Below are 14873 nucleotides of genomic sequence, written 5' to 3' on the forward strand. Positions count from 1 at the left end.
TAAGTTAATATGGAATTTCTGCAAACATTAAAACTGCCTTCAGGTATCTTGGAGTTGATTGGCTAAAAGCTGTTACAGCGTCACATGATGAGGTCTGAGTCATTATGGGAGGTGTGTCCGATCATGTGTTTGAAAACTCCTCACCTCGTAATAGCTCTGGACGGCGTTGATGAACGCCTCGTCCGCCACGATCTGCGTATCTCCGTTCAAGAAGGCCTGGAAGCGTTCCTTCACTACCTGGAGGTGCTGTTTGCTGATCTGGAGAGGAGAGAAGAGGAAAGGAAAAGAAAGGAAAAAGAGGAAAGGAAAGGAAAGGAAAAAAAAGAAATGAAAATGAAAGAAAAAAGTGAAGCAGCAAGGAAGAGAAGAGAAGAGAAGAGAAGAGAAGAGAAGAGAAGAGAAGAGAAGAGAAGAGAAGAGAAGAGGATATATTACACTCACAATGGCAAAAGTTCATGAATTAAACTTGGCTTTGTAACAAAAGTTAAAGTCATATGAGTTTGTAAATTAAATTATTGAGAGATATACTTTCATGTGATTAATATTATTATGAATTATTGTAATTCAACACAGTTTTCTCTCTCTCTTGCCAAAGCGAAGCTAAGGGCCCTCACTAAAACCTGCAGAAGTCTGCTTTTTCACCATTCAAAACCTGCAAATTATTACCATGCTGAGAAATGACCTGATCTCTAACCTAATAATAGAGTCAAGAAAATGAGTAATTATAGATTTCGACGCTGCGTTCTACTCCCCGCCTCCAGCACTGTTTGCTCTGTTTATCAGTACAGTTTAAAATGGGAAAATTCACACCTTCTTCACACCCACTGGTCTAGGGTCAGTTTTCAGCATCTCTAAGTATCTGTCTTTTTTTTTTTTACAGATGAAGAACTGACTCTGGATCAACCTCTTTCCTCTGAGAAGCTGGGTGAATAATCAAGGTCGAAAGAGTATTTAGTAGGAGCAGATTTCAGATTGTAATTAATTAAGAGTGAACACAAGGGTCAATATGAGAAGTGGAGGTGCTGAGGATATACGCACTCGGCGCAGGTCCCAAAGGCACGCTCTAGGATGAAGTAAACAAATTCCAAATCAAATCAGGATGATATTTCCACCTTTGCCTCCTACATCGAGAGACCGTGCCAGACGAAGGCCACTATTTCTTCTCGTTTCTTTCTCACTCTTGCTGACTCATACGCTCGTGTAGTGCCGCACGCTCGGTGTGGGCCTTGGGTTGCACTTCTGAATGCTTAAAGCAGTAAGAGTCATCGTTACATGATAGAGCAAATCTAAATCTGATAAAAAGTCTACTGCATAATGGTGGTCATTACGCTGCAAAGCTTTTGGGAAACATAACCCAGAGTAGCAGAAAAAGAAGAAGAAAAAAAAAAAAAGCAGAATGGATGTAATTATAATCCTGCAGGGTTGCGTTAAGCCTCGGTGAAAAAATGTAGAATAAAATCTTAATGATGGGCTCAGGGTGCCAGGAGTGAGAACACATATTCTGTACTGAGAACTTAGTTCACATAGGTTTAGTGTATAAGAGGTAAAACAGCAGGGGATGTGCTGTTAAAGGAGGGGGGGTGGTGATCAAGGATGAAAAGGTGTAGTGCAAATTGACAGAAAGATACAAGTTCAACTAGCTGTTTTGGGGGAATGTATGTTTCCTATTATCACTTATGCTACAACAGCTATAAACATTGTTCCCTACATCCTTTTCTTATCCAAGAAGCAGAAAAGCACAAAGCTTGTTGCACTTTGTATTTCTGTTAAACAAACAAAAAAAACCTTTCAGATCGCAAATACACTATATTGCCAAAAGTTTTGGGACACTCCTCCAAATCATTGAATTCAGGGGTTCGGCCCCTTACTTCCAGTGAAAGGAACTCTTAATGCTTCAGCATACCAAGACATTTTGGACAAGTTCACGCTTCGTGGGAACAGTTTGGGGATGACCCCTTCCTGTTCCAACATGACTGCACACCAGTGCACAAAGCAAGGTCCATAAAGACATGGATGAGTGAGTTTGGTGTGGAGGAACTTGACTGACCTGCACAGAGTCCTGACCTCAACCCCATAAAACACCTTTGGGATGAATTAGAGCAGAGACTGAGGGCCAGGCCTTCTCGTCCAACATCACTCTAGAGGAATGGTCAAAAATTCCCATAAACACTCTCCTAAACCTTGTGGAAAGCCTTCCCAGAAGATTTGAAGCTGTTATAGCTGCAAACGGCAGGGCAACTCCATATTACATTCATGTGCATGTAAAGGCAGGTGTCCCAAAACTTTTGGTAATATAGTGTATGTTTTCTCTAAGCCAAAAAATTCCACAATTTTATGTTAGCCCATCTCATCGTTAAACATAATCACAGAACCCATAACTGTTATGAAGCAGTAGCTGGATTTATTGCATCATGGCTGATTTAAGAGCAATTCAAGCTTCCTCAAGTGCCTTAATTAGGAGATGTAAGATGTAAGAAACACACTAAAAATAAACATGGCTAGAAGCATGTTCACTAAGAATATAAACGTACATTAATTCTAAAAACAAACGTGCAGCAGATTCATACATAGAGCGATGAGTCATTTGTGAAGGAGTCTACTCGGCGATTCAGTGAATCGAATTAACAAGTGAGTCATTTGGTGCGTCATAATTATTGAATGCTTAGTGTACACACACACACACACACACACACACACACAGTGCACAAAGCTGAATCAGAAACCTATCTGAATCCGTCTTGTTTTAATCCAGCACCTGATGTAATGACAGATGTGAATTCTTTGTGATGCAGTAAACACTAAGCCTTGTGCGTTAACAAGTCCGGTCATGTTGGCCTCCATTACCATCTGGTCATCTCTTACAAAGCCGTGTAAATGCATATGGCTAGTCTCTCCTCAGGATATATCAGCTTGCAAACACACACAAAAGTTTACTGAAATGGGTGTAGATCTCTCTCTCTCTCTCTCTCTCTTTCTCTTTCTCTCTATCGTATCTCCCCTCGGGCCTGCTTCTCCTCAGATGGTTGGCCGGCTGTTGCATTAGCTCCATTACTCTCATGCTGACTTGCGTAATGACTATAAAAAGATAAGTCACTAATGTGGTGACCACAGCAATTAAATCTCCTCCCTGTCTCGCTTTCCATTGTAGCGAGCTCTTCAGGAAGTCTTGACCCCGTGCATTAAAGACCAGCAGGGCGGTGGCGTTGAGGCTATCATCCGCCATCAGTGCAATAGGGAGGAACACAAGATGGGTTTCTGTAATAGCTAGATAGTGATGAGTCTTAGAAAAAAAACGCTTGAATTTCTTCTTCGGTTCAGTGCTTCCTTTGGAAATTTACAGGGCGACTCCAGTGTTTTTCAAACGAATCTACTGCATCTGAAGAGTATGTGATCACAGGATAACAGGAATTTCACACGAATTCCTCTTGTTGAGAAACAAATCGGAAGTTCATTGGTGTCAAATGTTGATATAATGCAGATTTCTGTTGATTTTCTCAAAGGTCTTGTTACTTCCAGGTGGCATAATCTTGAATTCTTTTTATTCTATATAACGTTGCTTGCCCCTGCCCACTTGGCATTCATTGCTCCGCCTACTTTGGCTGTTTCTATTCAGATCTCCTGAACTGGTGAGCTGCCAAACAGCTGCGAGCATTCCGTGGATGTGGAATTTCCCGGTACGATCAACTTGATACGACTAGCACCGATCAAGTGACATGATTGGTTTCAAGCAGAAATACGCCGAAGAAGTGAATTATCGATGGCTTAATAGTTCAATTTGAATCTATAGATAACACTTCATTATAACTGGAGTAATGTTTTGTCTGACATTTTTGCTTGCTCGCAAATTTACTAGCTGATGCTAGCTAGTTAGCAATAAAGCAAAAGATGTATCTTTTCCACAACAAACTCCTGTACGTTCACACACATAATTGTATATTTAACAAAATAATGTACATTGTGAAGACTTTTAAAAATAATTTTAAAATATTAACATCGCTAGTTTCATCCTTTTGCCTCTTTTAGACATTTTTTTTCTTTTTGCAATCTACCTGGAATTTCTACACGATCCCTAGATATTTCCTCGACTCCATTCAAAACCCTGTCCATCAGGGCGCTAAGTATGTGTGGCTCAGGGAAGCAGCTCAGTGAATTTTATTGCCTCTGGATGAGAAATGCAGCCAGGAATAAATAAGCGTAATGATTCTCCCGCTCCATCTCTCTGTCTCTCTGGCAAACGCTGCACTGTTACCGCTTTCTACACAATGAAAAGGGAAAAAAGTGACACCGAAGCTGATTTAAATACACTGAGCCTCATTAGAACACAAATCAGCTTCGCTTTTTAGTCTTAACATCAGCTGATAGTAAAGACTCCTCTCCAAGTCACACACACACACAAGCTCATTCACCCTGAGATCTACCTCACACCTGCCTAGCCTTGTGGTTACTATAGAAACAGACAACTCATGGATAGTAATTTACTATCACTCACACACATACGCACACACACACACACACATTCTTGCACAGCGGCCAGCGTACCACATGACAGTAGCCAAGCCGGTACATCAAACCCAGCGACTAAACCCTCAGTAATGTTGGAGGACAGAATGGGGGAAGGAATCGCACACAGCAGTCAGAATCTCCTTCCTGTATTGCAGGAGCTGTAATAACTCTCATGCGTAACGTTTATTAAGTGACAAAGTTACTATTCTTCATGGGGTGTGTACAAATGAGGGATATAAAACCTTCAGTCATGTGGATTTAATGGCTTTAGTGGCTGAGGCGTATATCGAATATCAGATTGTTTAATAGAGAATTCCAGGTTATGGTAGTGATTAACTAACTAATTAACTAACCAACTAGCGCTCATGCAAATAAGGTAAGTATCATACAGTCATCGTGGTACCACTCATACGCATATGATGATGATGATGATGTCACAAAGCTGATGATGTCGCAAAGCTTTATGACATTTAATTTACTTATTTAGTAATTTATGAAAAACATTTTAGGGGGAAAAAAATGACACGATTTCAGTGAAATAGAGTTGACCGATAAAGAGAGTTGCTTTCTTTCCTCTTCTCTTTTTTCTACAAGAGCAATCTTGAGGGCATGCACATTTAGGAAATTAATCAGCCTGACCTGAAGCAGAGATGCGGTTTCCATTCCTTAAACTGTACATCGCATTAATTTGCTAAGAGATTTTTTTATTTGTTTATAATGTTTGTAATTCAATTATAAGGTATCCTTTTATTCGTTCGACTTTACCTCATGAGGCATCCTCTCCACAAAGTGATTTACCTCATGTGTTTTCATTTCTAAATGCTTTACCTCATGATGCAGCCTCTGGGCAAAGTGATTTTCCTCATGTGTTTTTACTGCAAAGTGCTTTACCTCGCAGTGTATCCTATATACAAGGTGCTGTACCTCATGTTTTCCCCACAATGTGCTTTACCTCGTAAGGCATCCTTCTTGCAAAGTGCTTTACCTCATAATGTACCCTACATATAGTGTGCTGTACCTCATATGTTTTCAGTAGAAAGTGCTTTACCTCACGATGCATCCTTCTTATGAAGTGCTTTACCTCATAATGCATCCTTCTTACAAAGTGCTTTACCTCATAATGTATTCTTCTTATAAAGTGCTTTACCTCATAATGTATCCTACATACAGTGTGCTGTACCTCATATGTTTTCAGTAGAAAGTGCTTTACCTCATGATGCATCCTTCTTACAAAGTGCTTTACCTCATAATGCATCCTTCTTACAAAGTGCTTTACCTCATAATGCATCCTTCTTACAAAGTGCTTTACCTCATAACGCATCCTTCTTACAAAGTGCTTTACCTCATAATGCATCCTTCTTACAAAGTGCTTTACTTCATAACGCATCCTTCTTACAAAGTGCTTTACCTCATAATGCATCCTTCTTACAAAGTGCTTTACCTCATAATGTATTATTCTTACAAAGTGCTTTACCTCATAATGTATCCTACATACAGTGTGCTGTACCTCATATGTTTTCAGTAGAAAGTGCTTTACCTCATGATGCATCCTTCTTACAAAGTGCTTTACCTCATAATGCATCCTTCTTACAAAGTGCTTTACCTCATAATGCATCCTTCTTACAAAGTGCTTTACCTCATAATGCATCCTTCTTACAAAGTGCTTTACCTCATAACGCATCCTTCTTACAAAGTGCTTTACCTCATAACGCATCCTTCTTACAAAGTGCTTTACCTCATAATGCATCCTTCTTACAAAGTGCTTTACTTCATGTTTTCATTTTATTTCATTTTATTAAAGAAACGACCCATTTCTATACGCGACACATCCGCTATACAAGTCACTGTGAATTTTCTGTTACTATAGAAACAACTCTATTAGAACGAGTGCAATAATCGCATTATAGACCTTCTGACCAATCAGAATCAATAACATTGACAACAGCGCTGATGTATTTCCAAAAAAGCTCGGTTAAATTACATTTCATGAGAAACGCATGTAAATATAAGACGAGGCAAAAGTGCACAAGTACAAGCTGGTGTAGTTTGTTTTTCTTGTGTATTTTTTGTGGTACGTCTTTACCCTGTAAATGCGCTCTAATGGACAGTGAATAACGTGTGTGTGTGTGTGTGTGTGTGTGTGTGTGTGTCTATTTTAGTGTCTCTTCTGGCCGATCTATTCTTGAACAGAGCTTCAGGGCAAATGCGAGTGATTTAGTTCCTCCTGCTGTTTTTTGCTCTGTTATAAATATCTCCGTATTCAGGAGCAATTTTTCGTCACACGATCCATCTCTAATCACATAAAACTTTAATTTCATGGAGAGCGCTGGTGAGAGATGAGAGAGTGTACCCTTGATTAAGTGCTCAGGTTTTGTTCTTCATATAAAGCCTGGAAAGTGTTGTGGCTGAAACGTACAGTGTACTGACTCCAAAGCATATACCTTATTCTCTACACGCTACTACGATATTATACTACACTATCCGCCTTACAAAGTGCTTTACCTCAGTGTATTCTCTCTACAAAATGCTTTACCTCATAATGTATCCTCTATGCAAAATGCTTTACCTCATAATGTATCCTCTCTGCAAAATGCTTTACCTCATAATGTCTCTTACAAACTGTTTTACCTTATATGTTTTCATTTCAAAATGCTTTACCTCATAATGTATCCTATATACAAAGTGCTGTACCTCATGTTTTCAGTACAAAGTGTGTTACCTTATAATGCAACCTCTTTACAAAGTGCTTTATCTCTTGTTTTCACTACAACAAGCTTTGCCTCATAATGTATCCACCATACAAAGTTCTGTACCTCATGTTTTCACTACAATGTGCTTTACCTTATATTGTATCCTCCTTACAAAGAGCTGTACCTCATATGTTTTCAGTACAAAGTGCTTTACCTCATGATGCATCCTCCTTACAAAGAGCTGTACCTCATATGTTTTCAGTACAAAGTGCTTTACCTCAAAATGTATCCGCCATACAAAGTGCTGTACCTCATATGTTTTCAGTACAATGTGCTTTACCTCATGATGCATCCTCCTTACAAAGATCTTTACCTCATAATGTATTCTTCTTACAAAGTGCTTTACCTCATATGTTTTCAGTACAAAGTGTGTTACCTTATAATGCATCCTCTTTACAAAGTGCTTTACCTCATGTTTTCACTACAAAGTGCTTTGCCTTATAAAGTATCCACCATACAAAATGCCATACCCCATGTTTTCACTACAAAGTGAGTGCTTTACCTCATAATGGATCCTACAAACAAAGTGTTTTACCTCATAACATATATTCCCCACAAACTGCTCCACCATTTAAGGTATCCTCTCTACAATGTGCTCTTCTGCATTACGTAACCTCCCCACACAGTGCTCTACCTTATAATGTATTCTTCCTACATAGATCTGTTCAACATAATGTATTCACACTACAAAGTGTTTTTACCTCATAACAGATTCTTCCTACAAAGTGCTCTTCCTCTTAATGACGCTAGCATTGAATTACGCCTATAATCACTACGAAGTTGTCTTCCTTACATTGTATCCTTTCTATGAGGTGCATTTTCTCTTAATGTAATTCTTAATAGAATTTGAATGTGAATCTTCCTATGGAGTGCTGTTTATTTAATAAATAATTAAATGAAAAATGCAGTATATATCCAGTATTTCATTGCAATAAAAAATACCTGTCGCTCATTATGTGCTGTCCTTAAGAAAGGGAATTGGGATTTAAAATAAATAAATAAATAAATAAATAAATAAATAAATAGATAGATAACTAACTAAATAAATAAATAAATAAATAAATAAATAAATATTTCATTTATTTCGAAGAATTCAATTTAACCAAACTGTTATTATGTCTCTCTCTCTCTCTCTCTCTCTCTCTTTCTCTCTCTCTCTTTTAATTAATGCTTCCTGTAAAGTTCTGTGTCTCTTCCTGTATCCTCCTTGGACATCTTCACGCTCTGTGAAGCATTACACTCGGTTTTGTTCGACAGGTGAGCACAGACTCGTCTGGGGTATTATTTTTCTCCTTCGTTCACCACAGACCAAGAGAGAGAGAGAGAATGAGAGAGAGAGAGAGAGAGAGAGAGAGAGAGAGAGAGAAAAGAGAAAAGAGAAAGAGCACTGATGGAGGTCGAAATGATTCTATGATACGGTGAAATAAAATTCTTCATTACATGAGGATTCCTGAGATGGTTTATTCCTCGCATTACACACACCTAAGGCACTATATACTATTATACATGGTGTAAGAGAAAATCTGACCATTCTCTCATTATGTGCATCCACTGATTCCCTTTTTTTTAAAAAAAAAAAAAAACACACTTATCTTGTTGACCCCAATACTCCACATTTATTCCTTTGCAATTGTATTAATGGATTGTTTACTGTGTAAAATTCATTCAAGATAAAAACATTTAATTAAAAAAAAAAAAAAAGGTCGAGTGCTGTTAATGTGCTGTTCGCATTTTGGCTTAACTTAAATAGGAAATTGAAATAATGCGCTCTTTGGAGGATTGGATTCATTAAGTGAGGTCAGGTCGAGATAAACTACAGTGCTTTTATGAACAGGACAGAGGAGGAGGCGTACAATGTGCAAATATGGGTTTGTGTGTGTGTGTATGTGTGTGTGTGTGTGTGTGCTGGGGAGGCTGGAGATAGCTTTGAGAAGGAGAAAATCCCTCTGCCTATTTCCTCTCTCACTGTTCCATATCCCTCATGACTGTACATCGAAGGAAAAATCCACCCTAAACAATAATCTTTCACATTATAACCTTTTCTACATTACCCACAATGCCACATGTCTACCAGCTGTTATTGTGGCTATACCCCTCACTTCATTTCTACCTAAAAGCAGCGATGCGGCGGCGCTGGGGATGACCGCTTCCTGTTCCAACATGACTGTACACCAGTGACCAAAGCAAGGTACATTAAGACATGTATGAGCGGGTTTGGTGAGTCCTGACCTCAACCTGATAGAACACCTTTGGGATGAATTAGAGTGGAGACTGCAAGCCAGACCTTCTCATCCAACATCAGTGCCTGACCTCACAAATGCACTTCTAGAGGAACGGTCAAAAATTCCCATCAACACACTCCTAAACCTTGTGGACAGCCTTCCCAGAAGAGTTGAAGCTGTTATAGCTGCAAAGGGCGGGACAACTCCATATTACATTCATGTGCATGTAAAAGCAGATGTCCCAAAACTTTTGGCAATATATAGTGTACATCATTCAGGTATAAGAGATAAACAACATACTAACTAAATGTTCATATTCATTCATTTACCCTGTCTGGAAACTTAACTAAAAAAACAAAAAAAAAAGTCTTATCATATTTTTGCCTTAGAACAAAAAAAACTTAGAGCTTCGGTTTGTGTTCTCTCGTCACACGTAAAGACATTAGGAGACTCTAGCTGAGCGTCTTCATTTCCCCTCGAGCTCTACGGAGAGTTATGAAGCGGTTATTACATTTAAATATGCACATCCGATCAGTAGGGAGTACAGAAAGCTGCTTATGACAGTGAGAACACCATTCCCATGTGAAGCATGGTGTAGGGAGCATCGGGAGTCATTGGTGTGGAGAGTTGATACCAAACGTTGCGAAGGTTCAAGGGGGTGAATACTTATGCAAGGCCCTGTGGAGCTGGAATTACATTCTCGAGGAACTGCATCAGTGAGCACTGCTGTATAATAAACCAGTTTCTCTGTCTCTGTCTGTCAATCCCTCAGTGTCTGTCTGTTTCTCTCTCTCTCTCTCTCTCTCTCTCTCTGCTTTGTTATACTGTACGTAGGGAGTTGATGGTTGACAGGATTGTAAAAGCCGCCATCCATAAAGAAAGAAATCAGAGTGAAGCTTACAATTCCGCCTGCTGACAGCGCACTGGGAGTCTTTGTGTGTGTGTGTGTGTGTGTGTTGTGCATATAACACACTACATATGAGCAGGTGTGCATTGTGTGCATTTGTGTGGTTGTAAGCATTGTGTGTGTGTGTGTGTGTGTGTGCTCTCTGGATGATTCTAATGGATTTTCACAGATGCCGTACTGAAAGGACCATAATAACATCACATCATGTGTGCTAGTGAGTCACACACAGCGCACATCTGTACACACATCTGGGAGGGAACCATGAATCTGTTACATTGAGCAAACTTCTAATTAGCTCTGTGGGAGTCATTAAGATTATCAGTTTTCAGTGATAATGTATTTCTAATGTAAATGTAATACGCATTTAAAGGGAAAAAAAGAAATGTTTTAACCTATTAAAAGTATTTTTTGTATTAATTTGTACGTTCTAAAAATTCTAAAAAAAAAAATAAATAAATAAATAAATAAATAAAAAAGTAAATAAAATAACAATTATTTATTTTTTTATTTACATTAATATAAATTTTTTTCTGTAAACATTTTTCAAATAATATTTGTTCATCTGTATATTAGTACATATACCCAAGTCTGTACCTTTCTCTCTCTCTCTCTCTCTCTCTCTCTCTCTCTCTCCCTCTCTCTCTCTCTCTCTCTCTCTCCCTCTCTCTCTGTCCCCAAGCTATAAAGTATGAAACACTCACATGCTGCTATTGTATTCACGCCTACATTCATTTTCTTTTTCTTTTCACTTTAACACCCGCGTACATACACACACACAAACACACACACACACTCACGCACACACACACACTCACACAAACACGCACACACACACAAACACACACACACACTCACGCACACACACACAAACACACACATATGCGAACGCCGTATGTTTCGTACATATTTCACACAATGTGTTGTGTTTAAAAGGTTAGACTGAGATGTTCACTTTAACAGAAATCAACTCATTGTAGATAGATAGATAGAAAACCTTAGAAGTTCACCTTAAGTTAATACTGTAGTAAAGCCGCATGCCAGTCATCTGTCAGACAAACCAGAAAGTCTGCATGGCTTTCTACAGAAGAACAAATCAGCTGTTCTTAAATCTTCAGAACATTCCAGAAGAACTTGGAGTGATCTTTCAGTTTTCCCATCACAAGCTACAGTCTGATAAACAGACTAATAACAGATAGACTGAATACCTACAAGACACAGACAGACAGACACAGACAGACAGACACAGACAGACAGACAGACAGACAGACAGATAGATAGATAGATAGATAGATAGATAGATAGATAGATAGATAGATAGATAGATAGATAGATAGATAGATAGATAGATAGACTGAATACCTACAAGACACAGACAGACAGACACAGACAGACAGACAGACAGACAGACAGATAGATAGATAGATAGATAGATAGATAGATAGATAGATAGATAGATAGATAGATAGATAGATAGATAGAAAACAGACAGAAACAGATAACTTAACAGACAGACAGACAGACAGACAGACAGATAGATAGATAGATAGATAGATAGATAGATAGATAGATAGATAGATAGATAGATAGATAGATAGATAGATAGATAGATAACCTACAAAATAGACAGAAAGAGAAACAGATAACCTAACAGACAGACACAGACAGATAGATAGATAGATAGATAGATAGATAGATAGATAGATAGATAGATAGATAGATAGATAGATAGATAGATAGATAGATAGATAGATAGAATACCTACAAAACAGATAGAAACAGATAACTTGACAGACAGACAGACAGACAGATAGATAGATAGATAGATAGATAGATAGATAGATAGATAGATAGATAGATAGATAGATAGATAGATAGATAGAATACCTACAAAACAGATAGAAACAGATAACTTGACAGACAGACAGACAGACAGACAGACAGACAGACAGACAGACAGATAGATAGATAGATAGATAGATAGATAGATAGATAGATAGATAGATAGATAGATAGATAGATAGAATACCTACAAAACAGATAGAAACAGATAACTTGACAGACAGACAGACAGACAGACAGACAGACAGACAGATAGATAGATAGATAGATAGATAGATAGATAGATAGATAGATAGATAGATAGATAGATAGATAGATAGATAGATAGATAGATTACCTAAGATTAACAGATAACATAAGAAATATTCAGACAGATCTACACATAACCTAAAACACAGAGAGGCAGATAATATAAGAAACAGACAGACGGACAGATGACCAAACATGCGGACAGACAGAGAGACAGGTAGGCACATTTAAAAAACAGGCAAACAGACAGAGACAAGCAGAAAAATTACCTAGCAAGCAGACAGATAGATGGATAGAGACCAAAAAAAAAAACATACAGACAGACAGAAAGACATTTTGTTTCCTGAAAATAGCTCTAAACATTCAGGATGTGGAAGAAACTGTGAAAAAAAATGATCAGGTCCTGATCAACTGTGATGCTACTGGAAACTGTTGAATAAAATCTAAGTATTAATGCATCTTTTCCGGTTTGCCCTGCTACTCTTATTGCCAATTTTGGTTACGAATCTATTTGTAATGAATTCTTTATTAGCTTTGGAGGTAAATCAGGTGGGTGAGGAGAAACACAGCAACCTGCTTTACCTAAATACGGCATTATCATTAACAATTCTGTGAAGCAAAAGCAGACACCTGGGCACCAATTACTGTAATTACACTCTCCTGGTCCTAGTTAGTGTGTGTGTGTGTGTGTGTGTGTGTGGTTTTCTCTTATTAAATGTTCAAAAGATAATAGGAAAACATATTAAAAACATATTTCATGCTGTAGGGACACAATAGTTAAAATAAAATAGATAATTAATTAATTATTTAATTATAAGAAAAAATTAATTAATTACTTAAAAATTTGAATGCCACATTTATTTAAAATTTTTTTAAAAATGTTTGCTTTTTTTGGTGTTGAGTTTAAAATTCAGGCTATGGAATAATAATACTGAAATTATTTAGCTATATAAATGCACGAGTTGATGGAAATATCTCAGAAATGCAGCAATACAGAGCTGTGTGTGTGTGTGTGTGTGTGTGTGTGTTATGTGCATGTTTAAGAAGGAGAGAGGGAGGGGGATGAAAGACTGTGGCAGTAATTATATTAATTAGGGTCTGTGTGTGTGTGTGTGTGTGTGTGTGAGTGTGTGAGTGATGAGAAATAGAAAGCAAGAGGTAGGCGGTTTCTGACTGGCGCTGCTCTGAGACACATGGCCTTTGTCACGCGCATGTGTGTGTGTGTGTGTGTGAGACACAGAGAGAGAGGGAGATGGAGGGTGTGTGTGCGAGTGTGTGAGAGTGTGTGAGCGTGTGTCGCTGTGAATAACGTAATGTGTGAATGAACACGCGGCAGCACAAACAGATGCGCTAAGTGCGAGCAAATACAAACACACACGGCTGTCACACAGCAACAAAACTGACCACTGAAATATTCCAGAATATAGATTTATAGGAAGTGTACATATTCAGAGGCCACGCCTACGCTTGGTTACTGTTGCTATGTGGATAGTAAGAAGAAACAGAAGCTAGAGCAATGTATGCAGAAGCAGGCAGTAAGGCGGATAAGGCTGTTTAGAAGAACGTATAGATCATGGTGTAAGTTATTGGTGCAGCAGAGAAGGAGCAGGTAATGAGCGATTGTCTTCACCTCTGTCTATTCCTGTGCGTTTTTTTTCCTCCTCGATATGCTGCTGGATCCCGAAGAACGACAGAATCAATGGTATCTGATCTGACCTGACCCGAGCTGAGCTGAAACTGAGCTGAAGGCAGGTAGACAGTCATCGATTTTATTTCAGCGCTTGTGTTTCGTGTCTGTTAATAAAATAGAAGAAGAAGAAGAAGAAGAAGAAGAAGAAGAAGAAGAACAGCTCTGTTTGCTCCGTTCTCTGCCTCGGATGCTGGAGTTTTGTTTGTTTTGTTTTGATTGCTAACTAACACACTTTCCTTGTTTTAGTTAGATTTGTTACAGCGATAAAAAAACCAAAAACAAATCAAAGCAGTATTAAAGGTTTTCGCTTCCTGGTGAATTTCTTCCTGGAGACTTTCCTTCAACAGCTTTTTCCTTTCTGGAGACTCCTTCCAAAATTTGCAGGAAGTATTTTGAAGAGAAGAGAAGAGAAGAGAAGAGAAGAGAAGAGAAGAGAAGAGAAGAGAAGAGAAGAGAAGAGAAGAGAAGAGAAGAGAAGAGGGAAACAAGAGGAAAGAAGAGAAGAGAAGAGAAGAGAAGAGAAGAGAAGAGAAGAGAAGAGAAGAGAAGAGAAGAGGGAAACAAGAGGAAAGAAGAGAAGAGAAGAGAAGAGAAGAGAAGAGAAGAGAAGAGAAGAGAAGAGAAGAGAAGAGAAGAGAAGAGAAGAGGGAAACAAGAGGACAGAAGAGAAGAGAAGAGAAGAGAAGAGAAGAGAAGAGGGAAACAAGAGGACA

General features: G+C 38.4%; 1 protein-coding gene across 6 annotated transcripts in view; it reads right to left on the reverse strand.

Annotated features, from left to right (window-relative positions):
* The window catches only part of cadpsa (Ca2+-dependent activator protein for secretion a), a 106284-nt gene that overhangs the window by 81687 nt on the left and 9724 nt on the right, over positions 1 to 14873 (reverse strand). For all 6 annotated transcript variants that reach the window (XM_058373771.1, XM_058373770.1, XM_058373772.1 and 3 more), the window contains exon 2: positions 145 to 258. In XM_058373771.1, the coding sequence (XP_058229754.1) occupies positions 145 to 258 (114 nt within the window). The remainder of the gene's footprint in view (positions 1 to 144; positions 259 to 14873) is intronic.

Source organism: Hemibagrus wyckioides, linkage group LG21 (assembly GCF_019097595.1).
Source record: "Hemibagrus wyckioides isolate EC202008001 linkage group LG21, SWU_Hwy_1.0, whole genome shotgun sequence".
Lineage (NCBI taxonomy): Eukaryota > Metazoa > Chordata > Actinopteri > Siluriformes > Bagridae > Hemibagrus > Hemibagrus wyckioides.